Genomic DNA, 16,581 nt, shown 5'->3' with positions numbered 1-16,581 from the left:
TAATGTTTAGAATTGTTTCTGTGGGCTCCATCTGATTGCACACACGTGTCTTTCAGTCTGACCATGCACTCCCCGAGGTTGGCTGTGTGGATGTGAGAAGGCTCTTGTTGCCTGTTTTGCCTGTGCTTTGTCAAGTCTGATGCGCCTCTGCCCTGCTCTGCTGACTTGGCTCTGAGGAGGCCGGCTCTGTCCCTAGTCTGCGCGTCCACCCTGCCCCAATCCCCATCCCCGTCTTTGCTGTCTCTGGTGAACCTGTAGAGCATTTCAATTGTCTGTCTGAGTGATGTTGGTTATGCAGATTGCGTTTTCATTTCTGTAATGTTATCCTGGTTTATTCTACCTCTTACTAACCTCTGGTTATTGTTTTCGCTTTTTCTGTTCTTTTGCTAACAAAGTTGCGTTGACCAAAGCTGACCTGCAAGGTAGAGAAGGTTCTTGTTCCCATTACCACTTTGGACTGAAAGATGCCCTGTGTAACCCTTGGTATCTTTTCTTTAGAGATCTTCAAGCTGTCACACCTCTTGGACAGCAGCAATTGTGGGGAGGTGGCTGAACCCTGTGTTCTTCTGAAAGGGTGACAGATAACCCAGATCAATGCATGAAAAATAGCTATCAAGAGGAGACCTCATGGGGAAAGAAACATGATTCCATTTTGGGGAGGTACCAAAGAGGTTTGACAGCATCCCATACTGTGACTACCCACAAGCACATTAATTTACTCTGGAAATGATGAATACCTCTCCAAGCAGTTGCCATGGAGGGGTTGGCTCCTCTTAATTTATTCACCATAGATAGAGGAAAGAACTTGGAAGGAAAAAAAAGGGCCAATTGAGCCCTTAATTTATTATTTGCTGGGTCAGGGAGGTCATTTCCTAGAGCAGGACATTTAAGTGCTTGGGCTTTATGAAAGAGAATGTCATTTTCTCTTAACTAGTTTTAAAGTTTTAAATATTTCTGGGCATTTGGGAGACATCAATGTCATTAAAATGTTTCAGAGATTTATATTTTCTATTGGGGATTTTGGTTGAGCACTTTAATTTCCTGTTTTGTGATCTCAGGAAAAAAGTGCTCTTGGGGGAAGCAGATGATCTGTCATTTTAATCCTGAATACCCTATAAAATACTGCATGTGAGATGTTAGTGAATGTCTATTGCAGAAACTGCTTTGTCCACTATTCAAAGAGGCATCTTACAAAGTCAGTAATGGCCCACTGATCCTATTGTGCCAGGCTGCTATCACTCAGAATAACAAAGGAGGAACAAGCATTTTAGCTGTCTTTTGGCTGATTGTCAAACAGGAGACTGGGCCTCATGACCTCTGTTGAGTTTGCAATCAGTCCAAGTTGTTAGAAGTGGTTAAGGCAAAGGTAACATTCAGAAAATTATTTTTCATCTAAAAAATCATTGACTTTGCTGTGACTTAGTTGTTATACACCATGTAACTAACCAGTACAAGCACCTATCTCTCCAGAAGATATCCACCAATAAAGACTCTCTCTCATTATTTTACCATAACTTTGTTTTTTTTTATTGCCTCTTAGCAGGTTCACATATATTTTAATATATATTTAAATTAAATAAAAGAATATATACTAGTTAGGACTTAAAGTCAGAAGAAGTTTACGATAGCTTTCAGTTTCAAAGTATAGAGGGCCCTTGTGGCAATACTGTTGTTTTAGACATTATGTTTAATTGTCAAGAAAGATCCACTATATATTATTCTGCAAATGGAAGGGAGAGAGAAGGGGACAGGATTCCATCTGCAATGCAAGACAATCCAAGGAAGTTGAAGCTCTTTAGGACTGGATTTAGCGGATTAAACTGGACAACTACATCTCCTCCATGACTTTACTATTACTCAGGGTAAGAACTATATGGATTTTGAATTCCCGGAGCTTAGCATATCCTCTCACCTAGAGAATCCAGACATGGCAAAATAATCTGGAAGTTCTCATCCAAAGGAATGATGGTTTGTAGGGAGAACTGAGTGATTGATTTCCATCCTAAAGTAAATTATTTACCAAAGTGTAGATACAGATTTAGGGACAGAGTGGTTTGGAATATCTTGATGTTTCCTTTTATGGAAGCAGTCTAGGCATCAATATGATTTTAACATTATTACTCCATTGGCACGAACTTTCCTCCATTCTTGTAACGACTTGACAGTCTCTTTGTTTGTGGCAGGAGCTACTATTCTTTTTAATTATTTGGGGCCATCCTACTCTTTCTCTGTTTTATAGGAAAAGCTTTTAGTTTTTTGTTTCCTAACATTGGGGTATGGACTATTACTCACAAGCTGGCTTTTTCAGCTACAACCTGTGAGTACAGATAGTACTAATTACCATGAAGTACGAAGGGTAGTGAAGATATATGACAAAGAAATGAGGCAGTCGGAAGCCTAGACAAAAATGTATTCAGAAGGAAATAAAACAATGAGGTATAAGAAGTGACGTAATGAGTCTAGATGAGTCAATAGCGTAAGTCCTCTTGTTATTGTGTGGTTGGGGTAGTGTTTTATTTGTATTTAAACATTTTTAACTTCTCCAGTGAGTGTGTTGTTCAATTTAACAGGAACTTAGTGTCAGCTATGCCTGTGTGTCAGGGACTAGGTACTAGGGCTGCTAGGATACTGCAGATGAGATGCGGTCTCTAACTTCAAAGAATTCCACAGATGACCAGCCAATACTTACAATGCAAAGTGAAAACTGCTATCCTAGAGACATGCATCCTGCCATGTGAGAATGAAGGAAGACACTGGATCATGTAGGGTCGTGGTGGTCATGGGGAGCGCTCAGGGGATATCTTCTCAGAGAGAGTGTGAGCTGAGTCTGAAGGACAAGTAAGTTTTAGATGGATGAATGATAGAAGCATATTCGAGAACTTGGCTTATTTGGGAATCTACAAGAAGCTCAATGTGGCCGAAATAATGTGCGTGTGGGGATATGATAGATGATAAAATGAGAGAGGTAGGATAGAGACAGGTAATGACAGACTTTTCCTGTAAGGAGTTGTACTTTATCCCAAGGATGCTGTAACGAGGACAGAGATTTGGGTTAGATTTTCATTTTATCAAGATCACTCTGACACTAGAATGGAGAAGGGATGATGCAGACAGAAACTAGAAACAGACAGTAGAGTCAGGAGTGAAGCAACATATTCCAAGACAGAGGGAAGAGACATGCCCCCAGTGCCTGTTACTTTACCCGGCCAAGGAAGTAAACAAGTTTCCCTTTTGCATGAAATCTCAAAGAACTAGAAAGAAAGTGAACTCTTTCTCCTGTTTGCTGCACACCCCCTCTCTACTGCTACACTGTTCTGGTTAGTAGCACATATATTTTCATATTATGACAAAAAATATCAAGGAAGAAGTTTACCAACTTCCCTGGTTTCAGGTCAGAATCTACATCTCTCTAGGTCAAGAGAGGAGATAGGAGCTCTCCATGGTACTCCCGTGATCCACAGGGGGGAGGTTGCCTTGCTGAGCAGTGCAGTCTTTGTATCAGTGTACCTCTGATAGAATGACAGTTTCTACAGAACATTCAGAAGTAACTTTCTAATTCCTTTCTGTTTTTAAGAAAGGTGTTAGTGGAAGGGAAGAGATTCCCTAAAATCCTATTCATGGAAGAAAGGAGCTGCAGAACTATAAAAGAAATATTAAGATTGACCTGTTGGTGTGAGGCAGATGATGTAAACTATGAAATAAAAAGAATAAGTCTTTTTTTGTATTAGGTAATAAATTAGAATCTTCCTATTCCACCTTTAATTATAACTTCTCTTAGCAGGCTTTATTTCTGAAGTTTAATGACTTGTTTCTAGAAATGTAAGGTGCCCCTCTGCCCAGATGGTGAACAAGTGGTCAGGGGATCCAGGATCCATTGGATCTGGGTGCTAAGTGTTGGCTATTTTGAGAAAGTCAATCAATGTATTGGATTCAGATGCCTTGAAAATCTCAAGATTCTTTAAAAGTATTTTAGAACAGAGTTAGAATTAGCCAAACACCTTTAGTAGGTAAAAGAAATTTTAATACCACAATTGTCTTTACTATGATGAAAATTGTCCTCCACCTCATTTTCTCCCAAACTAAAGATTGTATCAAATTCTCCATTGTATTTTATGTTATAAAATATAGTATTTGACCTACTATAAGTTCTTCAAAATGATTTCTATTATGGAAAATAAGAGAGACAGACATTACAGTGAACTTACCATTATTGTTCTTGTGTCCTTTTCCTCCACATTATACAAGAGAGGCATACAAAACAACTGTGTCAGTGTGGCACACTACCGTAATGCATCTTGTTTCTGGACTCCTCATAAACTGTACACTCAACCTAAGTGGGAGGAGGAAACCTGATTATTGTCCTTTCCAGCAGAATTGCTGATGACCTTTATTGAGAGTCTCTTTGATGATGGCATACACTAAGGACTTGGCAGGTTGTATCTCCATTGTGACTACAGCCTTACCTGATAGATATTGTTATCTCTGTTTCATAGGTGACTTTATAGGTCTTGCGTATGTTCTCTCATTTAATCCTCACACCATATGATGCAGTAGAAATGTATATCTCCATTATTCAGATGGGGACACTGAGGTTTAGAGTTTATATCACCAGCCCAAGGTCACATTACTAGTAAGTGATTACACTGGATTTTAAAGTCCATGACCTTTTGCCTATTATGCCATATGGTGTGAGCCTGGATTTACTTATTTCCAAAGCAGAAAGAGTACATGGATGACCAGAGAGTATCTGAGAGTATCAGAGAGTATGTCCTCCATGCTGACTTTATGGTAGATGGTTTTCATATCACCACCATTTTGAAAAACTCTGGATAATATTTGCACAATGTTAGAGCAATGTATTTTAAATTGCCTCTTTTTTTTGTTGTTGAGACTGACCTTTGAAACTCCTTCTCCTCTTTTAAAGTATATTCCACTGCCCCAGCAGACCCCTACATCAGTGCCTAGAAAACAAGGAAAAGCAGATAGACTCCTCAGTTTATATTTTCTAAAGAATCATTGACTTATGAGGGATTGTGTATCACTTTGAAAAGAGTTATTTGACCTTTGTGACCCAGACATCCCCTGAAAATAGGGTGGGCTGAGGAAGAAGACTTCATGCTACCAGCCATCCTCTCACTCTTACAAATACCCTACCTGCAGCAAGTATCAACTCCCACCTCTCTACTGTCATGGGAGTGTGCTGTGGGTAAATCAATTTACTCTTAAGCTGTAACTATTCCTTTTAGATTATTGACCATCAAGAGTAGTGCTGTGCTAGAGCTGGCACTGGCACAGGAATTTCTAGGAATTTTATAAGCCAGTTTACATGATGTAACATGTTGTAACTTGAAATTGACTATGAGTGGAGTACTAATAAAACCAACACATGTTACAAATCAGTTTTATTTTCCTTTACCTGGGATACTGGTTGTTAAACATTTACTAGTGATATATCACCAATAAAAGGCCATTGGAGATAAAGACACCATGAAGCCATCTCAGTCAACCAATTCCCATCCATGGCCATAACCAATTTTACATCCAATGTATTATGAGAGGGTTGAAGTGGCTGAAGAGAATAAGGGTGTTAGTGAAACTGTTGCAAATGTTAGATTTTATTGTTTGTCTTTTTCACTGATGACTCTAGTCATATGGCCTTTTAAAAACCTCCGTTTGAGAAGAGGAAGCCATAAACATCTGAACATGCTTGAGAAGAGTAGTTTTGATGCCTTCCTTATCTTTGGTAAGGCATAGGTCCTGACTTCACGACAAAAAGCATGATCTTGGGAATAAAACCACCCTTAGGTCTCTCTGCCAATGAAATTTTATAATAAGATTTAGGACCCTATTCTCTGGCATTGCCTTATTTTCTATAAAATGGGACCTAGCGTATTCACGTCTCAGTGGATGCACTTGACATTTTTAAGGGATTGTTGCTTTCTTCTTTTAAAGCTAAATATAAGTGAATTTGGTTTCCTCCAGTTAAAATGAATAGATCTTATGTTGTCTGTAAATGACTCTGTTCAGAAAAGCCAGGGGACTCAACACTGTAAATTTAGAAATACTCTGAAAGTTATGGAAGTAGCTTTGCTGAAGGGTCCAAGACATATATTCAGCTAAGTAAATAGGCTATCCTTATTATCAGGAATACCCTCTGTATTACTTAGGGTTCTCCAGAGAGCTATCCTATCTATGCTATATAGGATATATACATCTTATCTTTATATATGTATAGGAATTTATATATGTATAGATAGGAATTGGCTCACATGATCATGAAGGCCAAGAAACTCCACAGTCCACTGTCTGTATGCTAGAGAACAAAACGGTTGGATTCTGGGAATGGAGGTGACAGGGGCAGAAGTGGCATGATAGAGTAAGTTCTGCTCTGATTTGAAAAGCCCAAAAGCTGGGAGCACCAGTGTCCAATTCTCACCTCAAGCAAAGAAAGTGAATTTCCCCTTCCTCTGCCTTTTTCTTCTATTCATAATAGGACCACAACAGATTGGATGATGCCCACTCACATTGGGGACCATCTGCTTTATCTCTTTACCAGTTAAAATGCTAATCTCATTTGTAAATACCCTCAAAGACATACCTGGAAATAATATTTCATTATTATTATATATAATGACCAGGTATCTGGGCATCCCTTAGCTCAGTCAATTAGACACATAAAATTAGGCATCACATTCTCCTGAAGCCTCTCAACTCTTTAATTTTTATATTTTAGCAGTAGAGACTATAGATTGCTCAGGTAGGCAGTAAGAGTCTTTCATAATTCATTTGCATTTTCAAAAATTTCCCTTTAGGATTTCTATAGACTTATTTATATGAGACTTATATAAATACACACACATACACATATATCTACGTATATTCATCTTTTCTGTGCTTTTTTCCTTCCACCCAACTACTGTTCACTCATTTTTTCCCTATAAAACAATGTAAATTAAAAAATGTGAAAGTAGAAAGATTAGGCACTTACCAGGGGTAGAAAATTAAGTCGAAGGTGGAAGATCTCTTTAGACAGTTCATAGCTTGTATTAGTCTGTTCTCATGTTGCTAATAAAGATATTCCCAAGACTGAGTAATTTATAAAGAAAAAGAACCTTAAAGGACTCAGTTCCATTTGGCTGGGCAGGCCTCACAATCATGGTGGAAGGCAAAAGATGAGCAGACTCACATCTTATGTGGCAGCAGGCAAGAAAGAATTTGTGTAGGGGAACTCCCCTTTATAAACCCATCAGATCTCTTGAGAGTTATTCACTATCATGAGAACAGCATGGGAAAAACCCACCCCCATGATTCAGTTATGTCCTGCCGGGTCCCTCCCATAACACATGGGAATTATGGGAGCTACAATTCAAGATGAGATTTGGGTGGGGACACAGCCAACCATATCACCAACTCTCATAATGCTTCTTCCCATGGAAGCTGTGGTTTGTTGGGACAGGCAAAGCCGTTGGTTAATACAGAGTTCTACTGTGATAATTTCACATTTAGATTACACCCATAGAGTCTAAGCCCTTTGACTTAAGCCCTTCACTCCTTGCGATTAAAGTTAGTGAAGGTTGATAGATCAGCCTTACCTCATCCTCACTCCTGGGTCACCAGCCTCGGCCCTCTAAAGGAATGCACATTGAGAAGACAAACTTGATATGGTCTTCAAGCCTGTCACTTCTCCTTTTCCCCCTTACCCCCTACCCCCTGCACCCTACATTTCTCCATCCACTTCTTGTCTGGTTAGAACTAGCTGGTGCTGCTTTAGTGCTATTTATGAATTTCAAATTGGGATGTTTGAAACATAGGTTTGGTTAAGTCTTACTTGGGCAATAACAGGGAAAGTCATTTTGATACTAGTGTTGTGAGTTTTAGGAAGAGAGTCTATTTCAAGGACCTACAAACAATAAAAGATACTCTATCAACTTTTGATTTTCTAGGCCATGAAGAGAAATTGACTAAATCAGTGCACACGTGCTGCAAGGGTGGATTCTTGAGCAGTGACAGGCATAAAATGGTTGTATCAGACAATTCTTAATGAGAGAAACAATCCCACATTCAAGAAAAATGATAGGAAATTTGTGGCAGCCATCAGAATTATCTGAGAAATAAAATGATAAGGGAATGAGATGCAGTTTCATGTTTTCCAGAGAACTAAAAGCAGAGCTGGAAATTAGAAATGAAAGTATTACCACCATTGACATCTTATTTAGTCTTTCCAGACACATTTCTGTTGTCTTGTCATTTTCTCTAGTATACAAAGAAAGTCACCATCTTTTTTCATAGGGATATGTGACTGTGTCAGTGAGAGTTAATCACATATCAAGAGCAAAAGTAATTTATACCATTCCTATGCAGGAACTTCCTAAGGCCTTTCAATGTTTAAGATATTAATAATGACAATGCTAAAAAAGACTTTGTAAATATGTAATTATATAGATTTGTGCTATCTTAGAATGTCTGGAATTTTATGTTGATTTGGAAGAGTGTTTTAAGAAGAATTATAATTATTAAGTCCCTAGGATTGTCTGTTATGCTTATAAACATATTTATTTGATACAGATTTCTGTTCATAAAATTGGACAAAACTAGATCTTCCTGTTTAGTTTTAATTGAATTGAAATGGTATTTGAAAGTTTTCCTTGTAAAAAGTGAAAACAAAAACAAATCCTTACATCAAGATGTCACCTTTTCCCAGTTGTAGGTTAGAAATACCTTCAGTTACTTTTATTAATCCAATGACACCACACATGCACATACCCCACTCTGGCTTACCCACATCCATGAGAGTTTTGGTGAGTGGGCTGCACAATTAGCAAGCTTGGGTTTGAGACCTTACCCTCTCACTTGCCACCTATGGATTTTGGGGAAAATTATGTCACTGTTCTGTGCCTCAGTTTACTTTTCTGAAATCTTTGCCTTTTGGTTCAATCAACAGTTTAAAAATTATTTAAATTTGAAATTATGGAGATCTCCTATGAGAAAATAATTTCTGTTTCTCTGATGCTTTACTACTTTAATTATATTTGCTTTACCATGTGCTTATGAAGATTAATTGAATCAATATCTTAAAAACATTTAGTATAGTGTCTTGTTCATAATAAGCACTAGGTAAGCTGTGTCCATTGTTATATCCTCTATCCTCTTTCTGATTTGCACAAGATTATTCGATATCAATGTATGTGTGGTGGGAAGCACTGTTGAAGCTTTTGTTTTTTCCCCCCAAGACATGTTTTTTCCAATTTTTTTTGACACACTGCTGTGTGAAATACATACATTAAATCCATTGACATAAAATAGACTCTGTTTAGGAAAGGATATACTTAAATAGGTTGAAGTAAGAATAGGAGCTTATAAAATGATCATCTAGAAATTGTTCTAGAGTCTAGCCCAGACTGTTATTCATTCAATAGTTATTACATACTGTACCTGGGCTTGGGAATACCAAAGAGTTCTTGTCAACATCTGGTGAGACTGAAATCAAGGGACACGTGGCCAATTAAATACCACCACCCCACCCATCCTAAGAAAAAAATATAAACAAAAACAGTTTCAAGTAAGAGATTACTTATGTGAGCTCTTATTGGTAAATTCTAGGGATAAATTGCTATAAGAACCATTTTGCTTTAAATTCTAAATGGATGGCTTAATTTCTTTCTTTATTTTTTCTTTGTTATTTAGTTCTTTCTTTTATTCAATAATGTTTTGCATATTTTGAATAGAGCCCTCACGCTATACCAAATACAGTATCAGAAATTAGAGATGTAAAGGCGAGCAAGGTAGACAAGGTTTTTGCCCTTGAGAGGCTTACGGTTCACTAGGATTTGAAAGACAGTGAGGAACTTAATAGTACTGACAAAAACCAGACACATTGACCAGTGGAACAGGATAGAGACCCCCAAAATAAACCCATGCATTATGGTTAACTGGTTTTTTTTAAACAAAGGTGCCGCAAGTGTACAATGGAGAAAGGATACAATAAATGGTATTGGACAAAATGGATATTAACATGCAGAAAAATAAAATTGGACCCCTTTTTATACCATATACAAAAATCATCTCAAAATATATTAAAGATTCAAATGTTAGACCTGAAACTTTAAAACTACCAGAAGAAAACATACAGGAAGTGCTCCATTACATTATTTCTGGGCAAGGATTTCTTGGACGTGACTTCAAAACATAGGCAACATAAACGAGATTGCATGAAACTAGAAAGCTTCTGCACATCAAGAAAACAATTAATGGAGTGAAGAAATAACCCATAGATTGAGAGAAAATATTTGTAAAGTATATATCTGATAAGGTGCTGTTATCTAAAATGTATGAGATGCAAACAACTCAATAAGAAAACAAATACCCCAATCAAAAGATGAACAAAGAATCTAACTAGACACTTAAAAGAAGACATGCAAAGGCCAACAGATATATGAAAAAATGCTCAACGTCACTCATCTTTGGGAAAATGCAAATTAAAACCACAATGAGATATCACCTCACACCTGTTAGAATAGCTATTATCAAAAAGACAAAAAAGAAAAAAAAGTATTGGCAAAGGTGTGGGGAACAAGGAACACTGTGCATTGTTGGTGGGAATGTAAATTAACATAACCATTATGGAAAACAGAATGGAGGTTCCTCAGAAAACTAAAAATAGGATTACCATATGATTCAGCAATCCTGCTTCTGGGTTTCAATCCAAAAGAATTGAAGGCAGTACACCAAAGAGATATCTGCACTCCCATGTTCATTGCAACATTATTCACAATATCTAAGAATTAGAAGGAACCTGGGTGTTCATTCTCAGATGAATGGGTAAAGAAGACATGGTATATGTACACGATGCAATGCCTTTGCTCATTTTTTGATTGGGGTATTTGTTTTCTTACTATGAGTTGTTTGAATTTCTTATATATTTTAGACAATAGCCCCTTAACAGATTGTTTTATTAGGTCTTAAAAAAAGTGGGAAGGCCAGGTGCGGTGGCTCCTGCCTGAATCCCAGAACTTTGGGAGGCCGAGGCGGGTGGATCACGAGGTCAAGAGATTGAGACCATCCTGGCCAAGATGATGAAACCCCATCTTTACTAAAAATACAAAACTTAGCCAGGCATGGTGGCGTGTGCCTGTAGTCCCAGCTACTGGGGAGGCTGAGGCAGTAAAATTGCTTGAACCCGGGTGGCAGAGGTTGCAGTGAGCCGAGATTGTGCCACTGCACTCCAACCTGATGACAGAGCAAGACTCCATCTAAAAAAAAAAAAAACAACAAAAAAAAAGTGGGAAATTCTCTCTCATTTGCAACAACATGAATGAACTTGGAGGATATTATGCCAAGTGAAATAAGCCAGACACAAAAAGACGGATACCACATGATCTCACTTTATGTGGAATCTAAGAAATTTGAACTCATAGAAGTAGAGAATAGAATAGTGGCTATAAGAGGCTGGGGGAGGGGATGGATGGGAAAATAAGAGATGTTGATCCATGGGTACAAAGTTTCTATTAGAAAAGAGGAATAGGCTCTGGCAGTCTATTGCATAGAATGGTGACTACAACAAATAATAATATATTTTAAATTTCAAAATCGTTAGAAGAATAAATGTTAAATGTTTTCACCACAAAAAAGTGCTAAGATTGTGAGGTGATTGATCTGTTAATTAGCTTGATTTAACCATTCTGTGTGTAAACATATATTAAAATGTAACATTGTATCCCTTAAATATAAACAACTATTATCTTTCAATCAAAAAGAAGTTAATTTAATTACAGGCCACGTAATTGTTATGAGTTAAGTAAATAGGGAAACGTGATGAAGAGTAAATGTCCTGCTAATGGGGGCTTCCTTCAGTAGGATAGTTTGGAGAAAGCTCATTTTGAGCTGAAACTTGAAGAATAAAAATGAAATTTGAATTTGGAGAAAACACAATTAAGGCCATGGGTCCAGCAAGAAGAACAAAGGAACTTGAAGGTAGGGGTGGGCATGAAGTTAAGGCAGTGGTCTAGGAATATGAGCAGACATCTGAACTACCCACAGGGCTTGTTACAATGCAGATTTCTCAATTCTGCCCCCAGCCAGTAGGTCTGGGTACAACCTTAAAGTGTGTTTTTCTCATAAGCTTCCAGGAGATACAGTTGCTGCTGGTTTAGGAGCAACACTCTGGGAATCATTGTGTTAGGAATTAAAAGCAGGAGAGGGCTGTAGTACTATGAGCTAGGGACATATAGTAAGAAATAAGACTGGAGAAGGAGGCAGGGGCTCTTAGGAGCTCAATCGAAAGGAAGTTCAAGGTTTGTTCCAGGTTGATGAGAAGTTGAAAGTTCTGTTAAGTCCTTAGTGACAATACTGTTGTTCTTGAATGCTTACAATGTAGTCAGTCTTCCAGTACTATCTGATTCTACATGGCCTTTGCCCCTTAATGCAAGTGAAGCAAATTCAGTGGAATTAATAAATAACCTATAATCCCCGCCCTGTATTTGGTACCTGATGAACTTTTGACAAATGGAAAAGATTGCTCACTTTGCAGACTGGAGACATGCTCCTACATTCAGGTTTTGGAATCATGGTACAGCAAATCAAGGGTGGTTACAATTCAGGTCACCCCAACATTTACTGATACACTGTTTCTGCACCTGCACAGTAGACTTAGTGCCACAAGGACCTAACCAGAGAATATTACCTGATTTCTAATAGCAAGCAGCTTTCAAACTTTTGATGATAAAATAGTAAAAACATAAAGCAATTAGAGGATCATATGAGGAGAAGACAGTGCAATGTGTAATAAAGTGCTAAATTGAATATTATATACAAAAATTAATGATGCAGATAAAAATTGCTATGGCCACACAAAAGTGGGAGAATTATTGTTTGAAGTTATTGACTAATGTTTCATTTGAAGAAGGCATTCAGGCTGGTCCTTAGAAAATGGTTAAAATTTGGCAGTTAGAGGAAAGGCAAAAGACATGGAAAAGGCTTCATCTTTAGATTCAATCAACATTCAAAGAATTATTGTGTTTTCCCAGAGTTTTTGCTGTTTTACTGCCATTGACAGTAAAACCTTCCATGTGTTTCTGATTATTGAGTACAATTGAATTACTAGCCAATTGTATGGTGAGAGTTGTTTGGCCAGGGAGCCCCTGTGGACTTCTCAGAAGCTTTTATCCTTTGAAAGAAGCTGTCCTGATTTACCATTGTTAATGAAACTTGTATAACACAATGCTCAAATTTAAGACCCACTGAGAACATGACCACGTACCTCCTTTCATCTCTACATGGGGCAACCACATGGCCAATAGGAGCTGCAGAAACCCAGCAGCAGTGCGGTAACCCCAGCGTTAGTAATTGTTTTGAACTTTCTTATGTCATGTCCTCATAGCATTGTATTATGAGTGATGGCCTGCCCTGCTTCCACCCTTCATGAATAAATGCAAAACACCTTGCCACCCAGAAGACGAACCCTTTGTAGTCGTGCATCTCTTTTGAACATGCATCTTTAGGACCCTGTGTTCTTTCATTTCAATATTCTTGCTTTTGTGAGGCTTAGGTTAGAAACTGTGAAATATGCTGTTATTGCAATGGTTTTATGTTTTTCTCTGTGATGTGCTTTTATGCATTAGTTCCTGACATATATTTGGTGAGACATGTATTTGGTGAGTCAATCTCCTTTGCTGAGATTCTCTGGGAAATTCATGGAGTTATCCTGAATATTAAGATATTTCCTGTGAGTCCAGATACTCCTAAAGGTATAGATTTATCTTTAATCCCAAAGTTAAGGCAGACTATATCAGAAAAGAGAGAGAATGTTTGGAGAGAAGTGCCAGTCTGACCAAAAGAGAGAGTTTAATGGCAATCTGTAAGAGACAGATCATCAAAAAAATTTTAATGCCCCCTCATATCAGTGAAAGATTTTGAGAATACCTTCAAAATAAGTAAACTTATTTATAAGTTATATACATGTACTATTATTCTTATATATTAACATATGAAAGACACACAGAAATAGAAATAATTTAGAATTAAAAGAAACACAATTTCTAATATTTTCTTTCTATAGCACAAATGATTCTCTTTTGCATGCTCCAGCGCACGCACACTCCATTTAAGAGAATTTGTTTTTAACCAGGCGCAGTGGTTCAATCCTGTAATCCCAGGACTTTGGGAGACTGAGGCAGGCAGATCACAAGGTCAGGAGATCGAGACCATCCTGGCCAACATGGTGAAACCCTGTCTCTACTAAAAATAAAAAAAAATTAGCTGAGTGTAGTGGTGTATGCCTGTAATCCCAGCTACTCGGGAGGCTGAGGCAGGAGAATAGCTTGAAGCCAGGAGGCGGAGATTGCAATGAGCCGAGATGGTGCCACTGCACTCCAGCCTGGCGACAGAGTGAGAGTGTCTTGACAACAACAAAAGAATCCATTTCTAGAGTACCTGGAGCAGCAGTGTGCTGTAGTGTAATGGCTCTCAAACTTCAGACTGCATTCGAATGTTCCAGAAGCTTATAAAAACAGATGTATGCCTCCCTGCAAAAGTTTCTAATTCAGTGGGTCTGGGGTGAGCTCCAAGTGTTTGCATTCCTGACACATTCCCAGTTGGTGGTCATCTGTGAACTACACGTTGAGAACCACTGGTATAGTCGACAGCATGGGTTTTAGAGTTAGTTTACCTAAGTTGGACATCAGCATCCTTCAATTAATATGTGACCTTGAGTAAATTACCGTGCCTTCCTGAGCTCAGTTTTTTAAAATATGTAAATTGGAGGTAATCATAATTACTTAACTCTTAGAGTACCTAGAAAGCTCAGTGAGATAATGTAAATACATTGTTTAGTACCCAGTACTCCCCTCCTACAAAACATCAACACATGCTGGCTGCTAAATCCTCCTTCTTCTCCTTCTCTTCATCATTATCAATATCATTAAACATCTTTTTTATGTCACAAGGTAGACATAGGGACTTTTGGTTTCAGGATTAAAAAAACACCGTGCCTTAATTTATAAGAATCATGGGAATGAATTTTTTTTTTCTGCGTTAGCATTCTACATTAAAAAGACTATAATCCAAATGAGATATCTTTCTAGTTGAAAGGTAGAGATGAAGCTATTTTGCAAAGTCAACCCAAAGGAGAACAGTGTGTTCAGCCTTCTCCCTTCTGTGTGTAACTGTTGATAGTTTGTGGCTAAGTGTGTATTTCCGTCATCTTTTGTATATACTGAGTTTTTGTTGCATGAGACTGAGTTGGCAATTTTGGTGCTGTGTCTTCAAATGTTTGGGGGCATGAGAATGGTAAATTCAGGTGATTTCTTTGAATCTAATTTTTAACATTTCTTCTGTCTCTCCTTTCTCTTTTTTCCCCCTCTTGTTGTGCATCACTAGGACCCAGTACCACCTGCCAGGAAGATTCATGTGCCAACCAGGGGGTCTGCATGCAACAATGGGAGGGCTTCACCTGTGATTGTTCTATGACCTCATATTCCGGAAACCAGTGCAATGATCGTAAGTACAACAGCCTTTCATGCTGGAACTTTGTCAAGGTGTTCGGAGATTTGGAGAATCTTAAGGGACAATGTATAAAAGAATGATTCTTCTGAAAGATTCATAAGTAATTCTCTCCTCCAGGAACGTGGGAAATAAATGACTAGTGTTCTTATGAGACGAGTGAAGAGATGTGTCTTGCTTAACAACACTAAATGTTCTCCCACTTGCTTACTCCCTGTGTTTTTTTCTTTAGATTAGAATAGCGACTGACAAACAATAACCACAGCAGCAAAACCAATTCAGGCAATATTTTTGTTGTAAGGGCTTCAGGTCTTCATGAATTAAATCACCTTATCTTATTGAATTTAACTCCAAATTGGTAATAATTTTGAGACTCTCCCCTTTTGCATTGCCTAGAATGTTGAGGTTATTTAAAGGGTATAGCTGTTTTCTCAAAAGATTTGAGTTATCTGAATTTCTTAGGCCTTCCAAATGACAAAGATATTCAAGAGTTTACTTTTTACAATTAGCAAAGTTTAAAGCATTCTTGGGTGTCTTTCAGGTATAGGGCAGAAATTCTCTCTGACTAAATTTATTGGTATCTGGTTTATATACTCATAGCTATTCTGCATGTTTGTGTGTGTATATATATGTGTGTGTATATACATGTATGTATGCATTTTCTATTTTGTGAGAGAGTGTGTGTGTGTGTGTATATGTATATATAGTATATTTGGTTTTTATTGGAAGAGAGTCTTGTGATTGTTAATTGTGTCCACTAGTGCTGCTTCTGGTTCATGGGTTTAGTTCTGACTTCATGAAGGTGCTTCTAGCACTGGAAAGACGCTTCAATGCTGTGGGCATCTATAACCTGTGTCTCCGCTTCTTTCTCATGTTGTTTTCTTGATGTGGCCATAGTAAAGGTGAGCATACACTTGAAATTTCTGAATGACTACGTCTAAGTGATTTGTTGAAAATCCCTGACTTAGTGGGTCCTACTAACCTTCTGACTTTCTAAATGCAGCCTTGGTCTTATAATCCAGACTCATTTGACCTCTTGGTTTTAGAAAAATGATGTATGATATTATCTGAAAAAATAGTAAAGTC

At 37.8% G+C, this 16,581-nt stretch overlaps 1 protein-coding gene across 1 annotated transcript in view; it reads left to right on the top strand.

Annotated features, from left to right (window-relative positions):
• LOC105545380 (neurexin-3) overlaps nt 1-16,381 on the top strand; it is a 782,882-nt gene extending 766,501 nt beyond the window's left edge. The window contains exons 17-18 of the mRNA XM_011988305.1: nt 15,373-15,492; nt 16,257-16,381. Coding sequence (XP_011843695.1) covers nt 15,373-15,492; nt 16,257-16,381 — 245 coding nt within the window. The remainder of the gene's footprint in view (nt 1-15,372; nt 15,493-16,256) is intronic.
• Nucleotides 16,382-16,581: the final 200 nt, after the last annotated feature.

The sequence above is a fragment of the Mandrillus leucophaeus genome, unplaced genomic scaffold (assembly GCF_000951045.1).
Source record: "Mandrillus leucophaeus isolate KB7577 unplaced genomic scaffold, Mleu.le_1.0 Scaffold326, whole genome shotgun sequence".
Lineage (NCBI taxonomy): Eukaryota > Metazoa > Chordata > Mammalia > Primates > Cercopithecidae > Mandrillus > Mandrillus leucophaeus.
The sequence above is the reverse complement of the archived record's forward strand: the minus strand, read 5'-3'. Positions and strand labels throughout refer to the sequence as shown.